The sequence below is a fragment of the Musa acuminata genome, chromosome BXJ1-2, assembly GCF_036884655.1.
Source record: "Musa acuminata AAA Group cultivar baxijiao chromosome BXJ1-2, Cavendish_Baxijiao_AAA, whole genome shotgun sequence".
Taxonomy (NCBI): Eukaryota; Viridiplantae; Streptophyta; class Magnoliopsida; order Zingiberales; family Musaceae; genus Musa; species Musa acuminata.
This window is the reverse complement of record NC_088328.1, coordinates 30,224,059-30,243,089: the sequence shown is the minus strand read 5'-3', so window position 1 is coordinate 30,243,089 and position 19,031 is coordinate 30,224,059. Positions and strand designations below refer to the sequence as shown.

Genomic DNA, 19,031 nt, shown 5'->3' with positions numbered 1-19,031 from the left:
CCTGAAATCAAAATATGTTTTCATCACTCGTCTTTCATATAAACATTCTAAACTGTTATAGTTACCATTCAGGTCTGGATAGGAAGCACAGTTCTTTGAAGGATAAACAAATGGGTAGAGCAACGGAGGAGGAACCAAAGGGAGCTGTGTACATGGAACATATCATATTGCCTCTGGAACAACACTCGTAACGAGTAGATACGGGCAACACGAAGTGATGCTCTAATGAAAATGTTGCTGCATCGCTTGGATCTAGCAAGCAGGCATGGATGGAAACAATGAGATCTAGCGAAAGCAAATAATAATAATAAAGAACATTTATCTTTGCGAAAACTGGCAACGAAGGAATTGTGGTGATGACCAAGAACAAGTTCAACAGCCGCTCGTACTTATTAAGAGCAAAAGAATCGATCGAGGTTTCCCTCTGATTTTATTTCATAGGCAAACCAATTCCAGTGCATGAAGCTGTTAAAACCATCGGGTTTCAGATACGAGGCCTGGCGACCTGTCTTCCACACCATCACCATCATCATGCTCGATGGTGATCAATCAGGACTGCCTCTGATTTAATTCCCCAAAAACAAGTCCATCGATGGAGGATCTTTAACTAGCCAAGGCCAAAGAATTCCGATTCAAATCTGCAGTCTGTTCATCAATTATGTGGAATTGTTGGCTCTTTGTTTGTCGTGAATGACCTGAGCAGGTAATCGAGGAGCTTCCAAAGCAAAAACTGCCTTGAGGAACTCGTATGATGCGAAGAATATAGCTCCTTGGGAGACATACATAGCTAATCTTGGAGTCAAGCCCCTAAAAAAATGAGAAGAAAAACTTGATCAGATATAAATGAAGAACCAATATGTCAGTCAAACATATCTAGACCACCAACACTACCGTGCCATTTGCAGCAGACAAGAAAATAGGGTCCACATGCGAGGATGACTTGTACTATATACTTGGAGAAAATTCCATGCACCAAGCAAGCATGAACTAGGGAATTAACACACATCGTTCTACCTGTAAAGGCCTTGCAAGCCTTCTTGTCTAGCTATTTCTTGAAGCGCATGACCAACGCCATTATATTTCCGAAGAGTTCCAGGAGCCTGAATGAAGAAAAGGCATCAGAAGTGCAAAAATCGTCATGCAGATTTCTCCAAGTTCAGCATATCATACATGCAAATGATCTTTTGACTAAGGTCGACATCAATTATCATGGAGAACTCACTTGCGTCTGCAATTTTGTCTTCACCACATCGAAGGGTGTCGTAAAAAGAGCAGCAGTAGATCCAGCAAGACCCCCACATAATAGCTGTAAAGATGACAAAGTTCCAGCAGTCAGATAGACTCCTCAAATCATCGAATTACAAGAATACTTGAATACACAGTAGAGAGTTGCATGAAAGAGGTGCTACTTAAATTGAAGTTGAGCTCTAGATACGGAGCCTGGTCAAAAGAACAGACTAACAGTAGTGTTAAAAGTATAAAAAATTATAAATTAAGATTGAGTCTCATACTGGCTTAAGCTTTCAAATGCAATGGGTAGTAAAAAAATTAAAGATGGTGTTGAAGCAAAAGATCCTAATTTCAAATCTTCACCAGGTTACGTTTATAAAAATATATCCTTGACTAATATTCCATTGTGTTGGGTTGAGCCTTTATCATCCACACACGAGAGTGTCAAAAATATAAATCAAGATCATGTTTTATTACCTGGCCGAAACCTGTAGATGCAATGGTATTGATAAAAAAAATAAGTAGAACTGCAAATTCATCTATGCTTATGGTTAATTGCTCAGGCTTGTAGTTTCGTAGGCCAAGGTTCACAATTTTGTGTCCTGATAATGTACCAATCAGGGCTCAAATCGACATCATACCGATTTTTACCATTAGACCGAGTGTCGAGTGTTAGTGAGCGGCAGTGTACCAAGTTTTCGAAAAAGAAAACCTAAAAAATGAGAAAAAAAAGAAGAAGAAGCTACAACTCAATATAGGCCTTGTACGAGATGGTACAAGTCCTGCACCAGATATACTATCCAATTGATACCGATCCACATACAGGTAGGTTGTAAGTCGGGGAAATACCCACCTGTATTGTACAGTACCAGGTAATATTACAAACCTTGCTATAGGTTAGTTTGGGTCGTCACGCCTTTCATGTAAGAAGCATGAATCCAATTATGTGTTTGAGATCCTTAGTCAAAATCTCAATCTATATTTAGTAAACGTGCAACGAGTCACATAACCTTTTTTTCCCTATATTCTAAATTGATACTCATGCTTTCTGTTTTTAAATTTCTTAGTATTGGAGCAACGAGGGCATCCATAGGTAGCCCTCGTTAGTAATTAAGCTAAACTTGTTATATTTAATGTTGTGTTCATCATTTGAAATTTATGCAATATGTTTTTGTTGCTTTTATAAGAGTGCTCTCTTTGGTCGGTTAGGAGCATGTAAGAAACCCTAAAAATCAAGTTCCCCTCTTTGTTTGAACATTCTTTCAAACCCCTTCAGATCAATTAACTTTAGACAATGCTGACAGCTTAGAAGTTATAAATTCCATTGGAGTTCGATCAAATAAATAACACAAGCCTTCCAGAAGGTTTTTAGGGAAATATAAAATTAAGTTTGAAACTCGTAAAGCCTCTTATTATTAGTTCCACAGGTAAGTTACATAAGTAATTGTATAATGCTAGAAAAAGGAATGTGATATAACTAACAGTTTGCAATGTGCTAAGACCTCCTTCAGGCTTTGAAGAGAGCTGCTTCAAACTTTCGTAGGTGTAAAACTGCAATTTTAAGGCCTGAACTTGTTATTTGAGTAGAAAAAACAATCAACTTTTTTAATGCTTCTAGTTGAATTGCAAGGATAACTGAATGGGAGAACACACCTTGATAATGGAGTGTGGAATGTTTCTACAAAGAACTGCCCTCCACCCGGCATATAATGAAGGCAGTCCACCCTTCTCAAGGCAGCCAACAAAGGCATTCCTGTGAAAACAATCTCTAGTTGAAGTTTGATAAAGAGAAAATCTTAGAATTATGAATCTATAAGACATATCAGACTCTTTGGTTCTGTGGACATAAAAATTCTGAAGCTAAAACACCATCGTTTGCTTTAACAAGGTCAACTAATGGAAGATAAATTCCTGGAATGATCAAATTGTAAGAAAAATTGTGATTTATTTGCTGGCAGAGATCAAATTTTTATTCTGACGTAATATCTTTGGAATGTTATCTTGTCATCCCCTATCAAACTCAATAACCCATTTTTGATCAAAAAGAAATTATGTTTCAGTTGTTTCTATATGGAATTTCCAAGTTTCGAACACAAGATTTACAAGTAACAAAAGAAGAAGGATCCAAAATATGATTCAGAAGTAGATAGTCAAAACAATAACCTTTCTGTAACTCTGTGCAACTAATACATTATGTTGTGTGTTCTAAGATATATAGGGCCATATTTCACATCCTTCAGGACATATCATTTAGTAATTCATGGCAGGCTTGAGTATTACAGATCTAAAATTTATTATACCAGCATAATAAGCCTGGAACCTAATCATCTAGAATTGTTTCAGCTTTAAAATTTTAGCATGAAGAAAAAACAAGGGAACCCAACTACGAAATGGGTCTCAGTAAACAAATGAGCAGATCTAGTTGGATATTCTTGATGAACATCATATTAATTGGTTCCATTTTAGCAGTGTCTTAGAAGATTCAATGAAGGTTAATTTACTTAAATCTATATAATCTATAAGGTTTGGAACCATATGTATAATCCGAATGACCATTATTTTTTTCTTTTTTTCTTTTGCCCTTAATCTTTAAAAAGTCTATGTACCTTTTTTATTGAGTAACATGAATGGCATTCTTGCTTTAATAGCAGCCAAATGACAAACTTGCACCCTTAGATGTTGAATCAGGTTAACCTTCAAAAGTAAATGCTTCATTAGTAATCTTTGTCATGCTAGAAAAGAATGAGGCTAGAGATAAAGGAAACTAATTCTTCATAACACCTCTTTTAAAACACAGAATCCAAGAGTCAAGATAACATGTAAAGGTAATTCTTCATTACCCAACTTAAAACAGTAGGATATGGCTAAACAAATTACCAGCAATTTTGATACTGTGAACCCACTTGCATCTGTTGCTTTATACGTTCACTGGGAGTAAAGACAAAAGAAGTAGCTATACTCGAGCAGCCACCTGCAATGCAGTGAGCAAAAGAATGGTACTCCTGGATATGGATAAGCAGTTAGAGTATAAAAAGAAATAACCATTATGTGTAAAAATTAAGAAAATATAACAGTTAGCAAAAGAAAAATAAGGGTCACCTTTGGCAGAATAGGCAGAAGAGTTCCCTTAACTGATTCATATGTGAAGGTATAAATGGCAGAAATTGGGGCCGAGGAAGCAATATTGGCAGCTATCCCACGGTATAGCCCTGATAAACCTGTAGGGAAAGTCTACAAGCAGTTTCAGGAAGATTCTATCTACAATCCTCAAACCCATAGAACGTAAAACATGCAGAGGATACAACAAATGTTAGATATTTGATATTTTGAGCCCAATTGCACAGAATGACCAAAATTTTGGCTATTAACATTACCTTTTTCTGATATGATTCTTTTGAGTGTACGATAGGCCGACTTTTGAACCATGCCATCAGCCTGAATGATAGTTTTAACTGTGTCAACAGGATGAAGACAAAGGCTAACCATGATTCCAGCCAATGCTCCTGCAATTGCATGTCTGTTCTTGGAAAATACCTTTTTGAGTTTATCTTGTACTGTGATCGAATCGTTCAGTGTATACTGTTGTTCACATAAAAGTTCCCGAGGAAAGCTTTTATCATTCCTGTGAATGTTATGATCACTGGGGTTAGAAAGGACATCTGAAACCTCAGTAAGTGAAGAAGAGACAACTCTGATAGCTTGTTGACATTGTCCACATGTGCGATCAGTCGAAGTTAGGAAATCAAAGTTGTAGCCCAAATGAAGGTTAGAATCATAGTTTCTCAATCCAACAACCGCTTCTTTTCTAATTGTCATTGGCATAAGTGAATATGTTGAACAATGAGAACCTTTAATGTGCAGATCTTTCTCGACTGTGTTCAATGAATGATCAGAAGAAGTATCATTACATTCGGAAATAACATAATTTCCTTTATCCTGACTGGCGGATCTTTGAACTGGAGTTTTCTTGCCTTTTCCAATAGAACTGTGGCCTGTAACATCTTTCAGATCCTCCAAAGCGGAGTTCTCATTTATCCTTTCATATAATTTGGTTTTAACAGTAGGAGTCATGCTCCGTGACATCTTATCATTTCCTACATGTGGATGAAAACCACTTAACCAGACATGTTTCGAAATGAAAGAATGACCTACATATCTATTACATGCAGGAAGCAGTAACTGTTTCTTAATCCATTTTAATTCCTCAAAATTTGATCTTACTGCAGATGATGAAGAGCTTAAAGATTTGGGTCCATAACAAAAGCTTTCACTTTTTGCAGTTGCTGGTTTATGATTTCTTTGCCTGTCCACGTAGCATATGATATTATCTTTCTGATGAATGTTATGATATTTCAAGCTTTCATCACTGTAGAAAACTGCTGGATCTGCAACGTAATCCCAGATTCCAGCAACAGCTGATATGAACTCAGATGTACGTACTTGTTGGATGGGAGATTTGGTCTCAGATTGGGCATTGCCCTTTGCACGAGCTCTGGAGGCATCTTTCTGATGAGAAATTTTATTTGGCACATGAGATTGAACATCCAGAGGAGCCCACCGATATCTGCTTGAAGATTTATCATTTTTTGCACATCCATGAGAACATGCCATTATTAGGACCTTAAGCAGAAGCCATCTTGATGAGTAATGGATAGCTGAATCAAATCAGATTAATCTCTGGACAGGTTTGACAACTTCAGAAACAACTAGGGACACCAACAACTGCAAACAAAACGTGTATACTAAATTAGCATGAACAACAGAGTCTGCACAATTGAGCAAATCCTGTAGATTAGGCATTGGTAAAGAAGGCAATGTCCTCCACATTCAGAAGCTACATTTCAGGAGAAAAAGGTAAAGTCTCTAGCTCACAACAAATCTCAGTAGAGCTACCTGAACGACCACAGAGGTGAGCTTGCTTCAACCGTGACCCAGCAATTAAAGTTGCAGATATGATTAAATCTTCGGCCTACACCAAAAGAAAACCCACGGAAACTAGTAAAGCAATGTATGTTGCTGAAAGAGTCATTTGATCAAACAGAAACAGGGCACAATGTTCAACTCAAAGAAACGAAATGAAGCACCGTGCAACAAGAATGGGGGAAAAACTTCCATCTTGTCCCCTAGTTCCACGGAGACATTCACTAAAGACTTGACCTTTTTGTATAGAACAGAAATCCAAGACCAGGACCAAGTCGGAGAGGAGAAGGCCTATGTACCTCGAGACATGTAACAGCGTTGTGTAGAACAGATTGTCTCAAGCAAGCATCATAAAAAAGCAAGGGTAGACGGATTTATTCTGCAGTTTCTTGTGGAAATTTGGCGAGATTCTGGCAATGTATCAGTGGAGATGTCATTGGTAGCAGATTGGAAGGATGCGAAATTATATGACGGCGAAGTACTCTAAGGATCAAAGAGAATACTACTACACCAGCATCGTCGATTCAGATTGCAGAGGTTTTACGCGTGTGGTTGTGCGAGCGACTGCGTGTTCTTCTTCGTATGCAGTACAAAAGTAGCGGGGATTTGGACAGCTCGGCTGCTGCCGCACATGAAATATATATATATATATATATATATATATATATATATATATATCAAAAAAAAAAGCCACTTGAGAAGTTTACCGTTGAGCCCCTTTTTTTTATAAAATTTCTATAGAATTTTTTTTCCTAAAAGATAATTTTGTCTCTTACTTGGGTTGATCGTCGCCTTTGTTCCACTACTTCATTCGTTAGTTATTTTTGTCTTGTCATCCTCATCATTTTAACATAAGTGACTACGAGAGAATGAGAAAGCCTTCTACTATGGAGTTACTGGTGAGGACAACGAGAGTATATGGGTGAATATAACAATGATGATAGAGGAAGAGAGAAAAAGAGGCAAGGGCACTGATGTAAGGTAAATACACTTGAGGACATGACTAGAGATGCTTGTAGACATGACTAAAGGTAAAGATGATCGAACATAGACGAGGACGATGAGCGAAGGTTGGGGGCTTATACAAGCTCTTCTTCCATGCATCTCCAAAGCCACTACAGTAGCATACACAATCCAACATTGTAGATTACAAAATTCCCTCACTAAAAATGATAAAAGGCCCAAGTGATCTCAATTTTCTTATTAGAATCATTGATAAGCATATTTAATCTCAGATCTCTTTATCTTCTTCGTATTATTTTTCCCGATTAAAGATTCATAAGGTGTTTTTTTGAATCAGGGAGGCAGCAGATTAGGGGATGGTGTGATTTGGGATCTAATTAATTGGTGGTCAAGTCCAAATCAAAAGTCAACGATCTTTAGATGGTCAACGCCTTCCGGCCAATTGCGGCTATAGCCGAAGCTGGTTACCGGGTCGGGTTAGGACTCGAACCGTATCCGATAGTTTCCCATACGGGTCGGGTGACTCGTAAAGGTCAGTCCATTAAGACCCTAACTAAACCCCCCCGCTTTGCTCAGCGACGTCTCGCCGACATACTCCAAACCAGGGAGAGAGAGAGAGAGAGAAGGGGGAAGATGGTGAGCAAGAGGCAAAAGGAGGCCAAGAAGCGGTTCAACGACGCGAATCCCCAACTCTTCTCCGATCCGAAGCCGGAACACTCGTCTACCTCGACCTCGAAGAAGAAGAAGGAGAAGAAGAAGAAGGGGGAGGCAGCCTTCAAGAAGGGGAAGAAGACCGGGGGCGCCGCTACGAGGAAGCACCCACTCAGGGTACCCGGGATGCGCCCTGGCGAGAGCTGCTTTATCTGCAAGGCCACCGATCACATCGCCAAGCTCTGCCCCGAGAAAGCCATGTGGGAGAAGAAAAAGGTCCTGTTTTGCTTCTTGATTATTCTCCCTCCCTTTTGTGTCTTTCGTTATTTTCATCGCGGTGACTTTGGGATAGCGTTTTTCTCGTGGTACGTCGTATTCTTGTTCGTAGATTTTGGAACATGGAATTGGAGATATGACCTGTAATTGATCGTATGATGATTTCTTTTGTTTTAATCCAATAGTTCTTGTTCTGATGCTATCGTTGGAATTGAGGTTCAGTTTTGGGGTTTTGGTCTTTTGTGCTGTTTGTCTTCTGTTTTTGATAGGGAGTTATTAGGTTACAGTTGAAAAAAAAAAAAAAAGTTCTGTAGTAGTACATATCTTTGCTTGTGGTTGGCACTCATAAATACAAAATCGTAATTCGGCAAAATGTCTGAAAGTTGATGGCAGTGACATTATGTACCAACTCTCCAGTTACTAATAATCAAAGGCACGGGTGGTTAAAAAGTCCCAGAATTCATCAAAATGTCTACCCTTATTCAGGTTTCATTATTAAGTACGAAAACAGATGCAAGTAGCATAGGGATACCAAATCAGTCATATAGATACAACCACAAATTATTTGGTATAAGGGCACACTTACTTTAGTTGGCTGGTTTATATCCATGTCCATACATGTCATATGCAGACAATGTTTTCAATCATATGTTTGTCCGCATATCCTTTAATTTATGGTGAACTGGATTAGCTTTGACTTCTCTGGTGTTTTTTGATGCTGGAGCCGAGATCGGTGGTGTATATTCTTACTATGTGACTAGCTTTTGGAAAAAGTGTTGAACAGGTTAACCCAACTTGTTGTTTTTAGAACTTGTGTTTTGTGGGTTCTGCATAAATTTCATGTTAGCAAATCATGAAAACCATACTGCCTTTCTAAGAATTTGAATCATTAATAATTTTGATAATTCACTGGCCAGTGTATCTGAGTAATAGTGGCTTCTATGGTTTTATCATATTTGGTGGCTTGATTTGAGAAATACTTCTCATATGCATTTTCGAATAAGATCTATTGTGGTTCTGTACCTTTTCTGGCTTCTAGCCTGTCAGAAATTATAAATTCCAGTTGTTCTTCAGATTTGCTTGCTTTGCCGGCAGCATGGTCATAGTCTGAAGAATTGTCCAGAGAAAAGTGATGACACCAATAAGAAGAAGTTGTGCTACAATTGTGGAGAAGTCGGGCATTCACTTTCTAGGTGTTCACTACCACTTAAAGATGGTAATCCACTGACTGTTTCTTTGCACATTCCATGTGTATACTTTAACATGCCACAAAGGAACTATAGAACATTGTTCATGCTTTAACTTAATCCAATATGCATAAAGTTTATGTGATTTACTATAGTGGCTGTGCAGTCAAACTTGAAATCTTCTAGAGAAAGTGATAATCATTCATTTCAGATTACAAGCAAAAACTTCTTTGGTTTATCATTTCAGGTGTTCCAGGAATATAATGAGTAGTCCTTATGGTTGGACAACACTTTTATTTTAGTCGACGATTACGAATGTAATGCTGGATTTATGTCATTGCTCATTGGATTACAAGCAAAAATTTGTTGTTATTTTGAGTGAAATATGCTGTGATCTTTTTCATTTATCCTAGCAGTATTGAACAAACCGCAGTTGGACCAACAAATGAGGCTTTGTGGTCCATATTCCTTGAATATAGTTCTTTTCTCTTCTTTGGCTAGGATGTCAAATTAGTTTGGGGACTTTCCTCTCAGTTAGCTTACCTCATTCTACTGGGGCCTTCATAGGTCGCCTTTGAATATGTCTAACCCACTTCCCGTAGCTCCTCTGTTGGTGTGAAATTGGTATCAATTCTTTTTTCTAATCTAGATGTTTTCTTAGTCTTCAATTTTTTGTAAAAGTAACTAATCAGCTGAGTTACCCTTTAATTTTGCAAGCCCTTTAAGCTTAAATATTTACCATAAGGTCCTGCAAATGAACTATTTTTATTTTTCTGTCCTTTATTTCCCTTGTCCATGTTTTTTTGCTTTTTTATTTACTAAGCTATCTACAAAATGTCAAGTAATTGTAAAATTTACTTCTTTGTATTTCTTTAATCTTACTATGTTTTGTAAGAACTCTTCGTTTTTTACCTAGATTTTTATTCTTTCTTAATTTTTTTGGAACTAATGACAACATTTTTATTCCTTTTTTCTTGTTAAATTAAACATTAGTATCTCATTGTTTTTACATCTTGTCTAAACTTTATGACATGTTCTTTTTGCTACATATATGTTTATTATTTTAACATCATAATTTCCATCTAGAGAGTGAGGCACGGCACAATGATAAGATTGCTCCTGTGCAACTTAAGTTACTAGCATTCAAGCTATGGAAAGAACCATTCAAGGTGCATGCTTAAGACAATGCACATTGATCTTCCCTAACTTGTGTGATCGACTGTCGTAACTTTTATCCACTCCTTAAGATTGCCTCCTTGATTAGTCATTATTTATGTGTCCATTTAACTTTCCGTATCACACTATTCAAATCATACCAATATTCATATCTGATCTGGTCATCATATTCTATTGGAGTAGCTTTTGGTGATAACATGTTGAGTTTCTACTTTTCCCGAGAGATTTTAATAATAATTTGACACCAAATTTTTTTTTATTTCTATATATATTTATAATATTTATCGACGATGATATTTAATGCTGTTCCTATATCTTTGTTTTTTTCTCTGCAGACCAAAGTTTGTATTTAGTATGTTTAATTTTCATGTGACCTCTCTGCTATCCACATTATTTCTTGTAATCAAATTGTGATAACCTTGTTTTTAATTGTTGTATTAAGGAATTATAATCCCTTAATTAAAATTATTCCTGTTTCCTGATTTAGTCCAAGCCTATGATATTAAAGGTAACTGTGCACAATATAGAAAAATATGAAATCATTGCTTAATTATCACCATGTATGGATGTCAATGCGACAGACCACTTTCAATTGGCTTATTAGTTATTAACCCACTTTGTTATCAAAGCATTTGGCTGCATTGGTTTTATTAGGTGCTGAACTAGCTGTGACATGTATTGAGCAAGATCTATGTTTATATTTGTTTTGACAGAATTTTATGTTGGCTGTTATATACAACCCTGAAAATCATCTATGTTCTCTTTATTTATTTAGTTAAAAATATGGAAAGACTTGAATGTCATAGGAATTTGTCCATGGTTATATTACATTAAATTTCCAGTTTTCATTTAGTGTTCCTTCTTTGGAATTCTTGAAAATGCAGGGGGAACTAAATTTGCAAGCTGCTTTATCTGTAAAGAACTTGGACACTTAAGTAAGAATTGTCCAAATAGCACACATGGAGTCTATCCAAAGGTATGTTTACTCTTTTATGGAAGGGAAAAATAAATACTTTTTTACCATTATTGTGTCACATGCTATCAGATAATGACATTTGGACCATTGATTATCACAAGTCTGGTCATATTGTGGTGGAGCATGATTTGTTTTGCTTTACAAGTCTTGCAAACACAGGATAACGTATCAGTTTCTTAACTAAAAGAATTAACTATCTTGGCTGTGATTTGTGGCTTTGAGCTTTCAACTTTCAAGTACTGAAAATCTATCACGGAAATGACCTTGATGACTTAAATCTTCATATTTTTTGCCTGACTGAACTGAACAGAAATCAGATCTAAGTATCTTTTCATATTGTTGCAGTAATTATTTCCTATGTGGATATTATTAAAAAAATTGGCTTTCTTTTAAAATAATTACATTCAGATATGCTAGCATGCCTTTGAAATTGTGTGATGATGATTCACCAAACTGTGATTTTGAGCAATGTAATGTATTTTCATGTCTTATCGCTTACTGTTTTTTCTATCTTGGGGTGTTAGTAATTGTATACATGGATTTTATAGATTCTTAGAGGCTTATGAGAGCATGGACATTCTTTTTTGAAAACTGGACCTTAAGCTGGTATCGTGTTATGTGATTCAGGATGGATGGACCTTTCACATGTAATGAAAGAGTGACCTAACTAGCTGAGTGAGAAATTAAATCTTTTAACACAGTAGGGTCATTGTGACTCAAGTCAATTTGGCAGCAGAATCCATATTTTATTTTTGTCAGAGGTTCGAGCATTGGTGACCATTTACAAAGAAGATCATGTCATCATGAGCACTCTTTCCTCAAAAAAATTTTGATGTCCTTTGTTGCACCAAAAAATCATGAACATAATTTTCTCTTAAGCGTTCTCTCTGCACTGTTATACCATGGAAACCAACTTTTACTTATTGATTTTCATCAAGTTATCCCCTTATTCTTACAGCAAAATTCACATTGACATTGATGCTGTTGTGTATAATTTTCTGTGACATTTGCTGATGACAGTAACAGAATATCTTAAGAAAGTACAAAATTTGTTATTCAAAATATTCTGTTCTCATAGTCATTCAATTGTTTCATTCATCTTATTCAGTATGTTTATGAGTGTAAGTGTTTCTTAACTACCAAGTTTCTGTTTGGTGGATTCTTGTTTTGGCTCTTGTTTTTATTTTTAATTTCTCTGTGATATTCTAGCAAAATCTTTTGTCACATTGCCATATTGTTCAAGTTTATTCTTCCCATTCTGTTGGAATGCATTTGGATACAGGAAACCGGTGATCTTGGTCATGATTCTTCACAACTTCTGGTTCACTTTTGTTGGCTCCTCTAGAGTACCAATTTCCATGTTTCCCAAAATCATACAAGTCATTTCTTGTTATGTGCTCCCTCTTTTGATAATCTTTGTTGCCCAAATTTTGTGTTTAATTATAATTTAGACCCTTCTTATTTACATGAATATAGTGAGTCATGTACCACTATATCTTTTACATGTGTGGTATCATCACAGATGTTTGCTTACCTTTAGCAACTCAATTTGTCTTTGTTCATTTTAATGTTCATAAAAGAGAACAAATTTTGTCAACCGTGTATAGAAGATTCCTTAGTTCGATGGAAGTCAAAGCCTGTGGATGGAATCACATTTCAGTTCAAGAAAGAATGTATTGTCACAGACTTGGCTAGAATTGCCTAAGTCGTGAGGCACCCTTGCGGCCAAGACGCGAACTTAGCTTGAGTTGCCTAAGTCGCGACGCACTCTTGCGCCAACTTCTTGGACTTAGCTGGGATTGCCTAAGTCTTGAGGCGTCCTTGCAACATATGCGTCCGCAAAGGTTCAGCCGAGTTGCAACCTCGTATAGGTCCCGAAGGACCTATAAAATAAAAAGTTGTTTAGATTGAAAACGAGCGACGGACAAGTCCCGACATCTCGCAAAGAGGGAAGTTTTACAAGCAATTCAGCAAGAACCTTGTGTGCACAGGAGAAAATAGAGAAATGAGGAAACCAAGGATTTTAGAAGGTAGAACGAATAGTTGCAAGTCCACAAACAACTGCTCACCGGGTGCCGGGTGCGAAGGCAAGTTCCCGTAAAGTCAACGTGCGAACTTGTGAAGATTTTTCAACGCCCGATAATATATCGAAGCCCCATCCAGCCCTGTGCCAACCGGGGGGTTCCAGGGTGCTGAGATGGCTGACATTTCGCGCGGTCAGCGGGCTGCAAAAAACAGTCCATGACACGCGAAAACAGAGCCATTTTGGGGCTTTTTGACCCGGCACAGTGAGTGGTCGTACTGTGTGCTGCAACCTGTTCGAACATGTATTTTTACAAGCAAAAACACACAAAACCAAGGTAAAACAGGCTGCCATGTCTCTCTTCAAGCATGCAAAAGCGACAAATGGTTTGTTGAACGAAGTTGTTGCGAGTGCGCGACGACCGTTCGTGACAGTATGTTAAAGCATTGGTTGTTAAAACTTGATATTGTTAAATTTAGGTGGTTTTAACAAGCTCGGCTTATCATGTCTGAAGTGTTGTCACTCGAAAGGCTTTCCTTAAAGTTATATTCCACATGCATTTTAATGTGTTTTGAGAAAAAATACATTTTCTGGTTCATTGTTTGGCTATTTGCTTTTCTTTGCAGAAAATGTGCACAATTTGGTTTTGTTTGAACGCTTTGGTTGTTGAAATTCTTGATTTCATTATCTGCTGCTGAAATTCAACAAATTTAGTGATTTATGTTAGATATAAGAGGTTATATATGTTTAAGCAGGGTAGAAGCTCTGTATGTCCTTTTAACATAATTGTTGCTTCTTCTTTTTAGAGATTTATGCACATTTACTCTTTTGGTTATCTTTTGATGCTTCTTCTTGTTGTTTCATGTAATACAATGTATTTTCTTTATTTTTAACTATTCATGGTAGATTCCAAGTTGATAAGCTTTGGTTTACTTTTTATTAGGGTGGTTCATGTAGGATATGTGGTGAAGTAACCCATTTAGCCAAGCACTGTCCAAACAAAGGCAATAAATCTTTGGACACGTCCACAGGACAGCAGAAATTTTGTAAGTCCTGTTGTTCAGTTACTATATGCTAGAATATCCTACAATAACAGAATGTTAGATGCTTTCTTGTTCCTTCTATGAAATGAAATCTCTATACCTTTCTCTATATACTACTATTGGGAGATCTCTACCACTTTTGCTTGTAACAGGAATTTCTTAGGTCTCCTATAGTTTTGGAGTATCATATATGTCACTGCAAGTTTTCAATAATATACATGTGCCTCATGACATGGTCATTATTCCTTCTAGGGTTTTCATGAATGATAATGTGATATCATATATTCTCAAAGGTCAAATGAGTATTTTACAATATTTCAAGGAGTCTGTTATATTTGCAACTTCCAAGTGTTAATTACGAGGTTTTCAAACTTTACAGCACATGTATCCATTCTTGTTTTTATTTTCTAGGTTGGTAATTTAATGCAAATTTCTCGTGGTTGAGGCCTTGTTAACTTATTATAGTTACGTCAGAGCATTTATCTCCAAAAGGTTGTTGGTGTTTGCTTTCTGATATTATGAATTTGGACATTACTTTTAGGGATAAAAAATACACATGAAACCTAGCGACAAGCTGCTCTATTGGTGAAAATATCATAGTACACATTTTGATGTTTAGACGAACACTTCTATGTGCTGTCCGATGGACATCTCCATACCTTCAACACTCTCCCCTATGGTTGGTATGGGAATTTAGGATATTAAATTAATCATCATCTGGTACTAAAAGAAGAAATTTGTAAAGGAATTGACATTCCTCTATGATAAGGAGTTTGTGCAAACAAGATACTAATTTGTCGTGGTTGGCTATCTGATAGGAAATCAATTGACCTCTACTTAACGGTAAGATGATGATAATTTACGAGGTCGTGCAGCAACCAAAGTTTTCGGGAATATCTCAGTTGCTTCATGCATACATGATACAAAGGATATTATGATCTAGGTCAGATATCTTGTTTTGTAGGTTGTTGGTGTAACCATACATGCAACAGCGAGACGAGCTCCGGTCGTGATTGAATCACACATAAGATCTAATTTTCTTACTGTCGATCAAGTCCAGTGTATTTGATCATGCTCTGTAAGTCAGCTAGTTAGGCCTATTTGATAGCTGCACATAAAAATGTCTTTATTAGAACCTAGGTAAGTTTATTAGGAATTGAAATAGTAGCCTATGTACAACATTGTTCACAAAATGAAGGTGATCATGCTGAATTTGGTGAAGATGCTGTTAGCATCTATTTACATCTGAATTTACTGACAGTGCTCTTCATTCATTAGTTTCAGTGGGCAAACCCAAGGAACATCAAAAAATTCGTTTCGGTGGAGATGATCTTGAAGATGATTTTATGGAAGAAAGTATCTTAGTCGGCAAGAAGGATGGCATCTCCAATACAAACTCAGCGTCTGGTGTTGGTGTCGGGACGGGCAAGACTTTAAAGGACACACATGCCAAACCAAAGAAGCAGGGTCCCAAAATTGTTAATTTTCTCGGATGACTGTCATTCTATCTGGGTGCTAATGGATCGACATGGTATTCTTCTTCGAGGTGGTGATAACGTAAAACCAAAGAAGCAGATTCCTGATGACAGCGATGCAATCCGGATGCTGATGGATCGGCGTGGAACCGTCATCTTTTTGGGTGGTGTGATGATATTGAGGCCATGGTTATAGATATCGAATACCTTGAGGTGAGGGAAATTTTTGGTTACGCTTGTGTGATGTATCATCAACCGTCCTACTTTTTGTATTCTTATCCCTCTCAATGCAACCAAATTAATCACGTTACAGAAATCATCAGCTCAGTCGAGCAATGGTTTTGGCATTAACAAGCAACTTAATTCAAATATGTTGTCTCGTTGATATGTCTCACTCGTGTTCTTGCCTGATGAGAAATGCTTTTGGAGTAGGAATTCTTCCAATATGTTCGATTAGACATTATGTTGAGCTGTCTTGATCGAGGAGATTGTCTTAAAGATATATAGAATGTTAATAAAAAGTATTAATAGTTTAGTCTCTTTTAGTCATTTAGTAGCAATGGAAAAAGTATAAATAATATTCTAAAATTATAAAATACCGAATCAAAGCATGGATTCAGTTGATGTTTGACTCCTTTACCCAATGTTGTGGTGGATTGAATGAGGCAAACTTGAGATGAGGAGTGGTTTCGATGGAATCAGAAATAGACTTGATAGGATTAGAATTGCTGGGTCAAAGGGCCAGAAAACCAAAATTAAGCGTTAGCTCGGACGTGTCGGCATGCAAGTGCTTTGAGGAGGTCGTCGTCCCCTCGAGCTCCGTCGAATCCTCTCCTTCCTCCCTTTTCCTCCTCACAAGCTTCGACGCCTCCTCATTCCAAGGACAACACGCCTTCCTCTCCTCCCCCTTTAATCCCTTTCACCTTCTTTCTTCCTCCTCCTTTCTCAATCTCCACTGGCCAGCTCTCTCCTCTCCTCTCCTCTCCTCCCCCATCCAAGAGAAGCCATGGTGAGCCCTCCCTCTCTCTATCTCTCTCTCTGTCTCTCTGAGTTGTATGCACATACATTCTTTAGATCTTTAGATGTTTGCTGTGTAATATGTCTTGATCCATCTTGTCTTCCTCGACGGTGATTAATGTGTGCGGCGGGTGGGTTGCAAAGGCGAATGCGGTCTCGGGAATGGCGGTGCACGACGAGTGCAAGCTCAAGTTCTTGGACCTGAAGGCGAAGAGGAACTACCGGTTCATCGTCTTCAAGATCGACGAGAAGATACAGCAGGTGACGGTGGAGAAGCTGGGCCAACCCGACGAGACCTACGACGACTTCACCGCCTCCTTGCCGGCCGACGAATGCCGCTATGCCGTCTTCGACTTCGACTTCGTCACCGACGAGCACTGCCAGAAGAGCAAGATCTTCTTCATATCCTGGTAATCGACAAGACTTCGCTCCGCTCATCCCAGAGGCAGAGCTTCACCATTCTGATAACTCATTGCTTGTGCGCAGGGCACCTGATACCTCGAGGGTGAGGAGCAAGATGCTCTACGCCAGCTCCAAGGACAGGTTCAAGAGGGAGCTCGATGGGATTCAGGTGGAGCTGCAAGCAACCGACCCCAGTGAGATGAGCATCGACATTGTCAAAGGGCGAGCTCTATAAGAGAGCCTACTTTGCTTCCTTCTCTCCGCAATTGGTATCCGCAACCCATTCATACATTGCCTATTATTATGCTGATGCAATTAGCCTCCCTCCCTCCCTCTCTCTCTCTCTCTCTCTCTCTCTCTCTCTCTCGCTATATATGTGTGTGTGTGTGATGGACTAATATTACCTCTTTATGGAAGTCTCAAGGAATCGTAAAAGCCGTGTTTTGGTTATTATTTCATATGTAAATTAGAGGTTAAAATCAACAGAATTGTTGCTCTCTTCCATGGGAATGAATGAATGAGTTCACTACTTGTGTTTGCTGCAGCTGTTCGTTCTCAAAATTACTAATGTGTGTTATCTAACGAAATGAGAGACTTCACATCATTTTACATGGCCGGTAATCTGAGAACGGCCGAGTAATGAACCAGCCGGGTTGGTTCATTTGGTTGTGAATTAAGCCTGGGCCGGAATCCGCCTTCTGGGCCGTGAAATGGCGGTTGTGGGTACAAATACTTCCGGTACGCTTACCGTCGACCTATCTCTTCGCAAAATGGCCCGAAAATATTTTTTTGGGCCCAAAACCGTCCGACTTCTCTGTTCTTATTTGAACCTGCGGTGACCGGAATCCAGAGCGGATCTGCGCATAGTTATATCGGGCCCAGCTCGATGACCATGACGCGGGCCGATCCAACCAACGAAAACACGGGTACCGATACCTCGCGTGAGCTTACCGTATACCCATTCGATGACGAACTGGTCACAAAAAATTTATTTTGGCCTCAAACTTCTTAAATAACCCGAACATTACCTTCACCTACGGTGACCAGAAACTAGCCTATTCGAAACTGGGCGAGGTAGTCAGCTCACGAATCTTAAAGCTTCATGCCATTCCCATCCTCCACGCCACCTCCTCTTCGTCTCCCACCGCGCCACCACCCGTTGGCTGCTTCCCACCTTTCTCATGCATGACGTGGATACTACGCCTCCACCCATGTCGGCGCGGCTCGTCACCGACGACGCCACGGCCTCCACCTTGCTGCTGCTGCTGCTGCCTCCTCTAAGGAAGGCGTAGTATCGATGGCTTCATGGCGCGAGTTCATCCATCCACGAGGAAACGTTGCTGAGACCGACAAACTCCGTCAGACGATTAGCAGGAAGGAGAAGCATCGGCTGGTCTACCGAAGAAGGCTGAAATCAACGAGTCGGAAGCGCGTCTGCCTGCGAAAGATGGAGTACTTTGCTTCTTCCATCACACAAAAACGTTGCGGAAAACGAAGGAGAAAACACTACTAATACAGCTTCCATTGCAATTGCCGCAGATAGCAAAATGAATTTATATACAGCCTCTCTTTCACGCAAAATATAACTGTATTTTAGAACATAAATCGAATTATAGGATTTGAAGCATAAACATAATCTATCACATTCTCCTCACAATTCACCACAGAGTGAAGTAAACTCATTAACAGAAT

The 19,031-nt window shown here is 38.5% G+C and overlaps 2 protein-coding genes across 6 annotated transcripts; one reads left to right on the top strand and one right to left on the bottom strand.

The window, feature by feature from the left end:
• Positions 1 to 239: 239 nt before the first annotated feature.
• On the bottom strand, positions 240 to 6,763 carry LOC135609109 (calcium-binding mitochondrial carrier SAL1-like). Of its 2 annotated transcripts, XM_065102205.1 has the most exons (11): positions 6,450 to 6,763; positions 6,124 to 6,199; positions 4,765 to 5,952; positions 4,605 to 4,665; positions 4,330 to 4,448; positions 4,108 to 4,232; positions 2,884 to 2,983; positions 2,713 to 2,781; positions 1,223 to 1,306; positions 1,015 to 1,100; positions 240 to 807 (listed from the first exon to the last, which is right to left on the bottom strand). In XM_065102205.1, exons 3-11 carry the CDS (start codon positions 5,839 to 5,841, stop codon positions 657 to 659), a joined length of 1,872 nt encoding a protein of 623 aa, XP_064958277.1. In that variant the 5' UTR covers positions 5,842 to 5,952; positions 6,124 to 6,199; positions 6,450 to 6,763; the 3' UTR covers positions 240 to 656. The 2 variants fall into 2 exon arrangements, with proteins under 2 accessions (XP_064958277.1, XP_064958270.1); XM_065102198.1 differs by having other exon boundaries at positions 241 to 807; positions 4,605 to 5,952.
• A 919-nt stretch (positions 6,764 to 7,682) lies between these two features.
• On the top strand, positions 7,683 to 17,883 carry LOC135609082 (actin-depolymerizing factor 1-like). 4 transcript variants are annotated; one of them, XM_065102193.1, is made up of 6 exons: positions 7,683 to 8,040; positions 9,115 to 9,256; positions 11,288 to 11,379; positions 14,346 to 14,465; positions 17,082 to 17,347; positions 17,424 to 17,883. In XM_065102193.1, exons 1-6 carry the CDS (start codon positions 7,747 to 7,749, stop codon positions 17,572 to 17,574), a joined length of 1,065 nt encoding a protein of 354 aa, XP_064958265.1. In that variant the 5' UTR covers positions 7,683 to 7,746; the 3' UTR covers positions 17,575 to 17,883. The 4 variants fall into 4 exon arrangements, with proteins under 4 accessions (XP_064958265.1, XP_064958247.1, XP_064958259.1 ...); XM_065102175.1 differs by having other exon boundaries at positions 14,346 to 14,448; positions 17,424 to 17,563; XM_065102187.1 differs by lacking the exons at positions 7,683 to 8,040; positions 9,115 to 9,256; positions 11,288 to 11,379 and having other exon boundaries at positions 14,344 to 14,448.
• Positions 17,884 to 19,031: the final 1,148 nt, after the last annotated feature.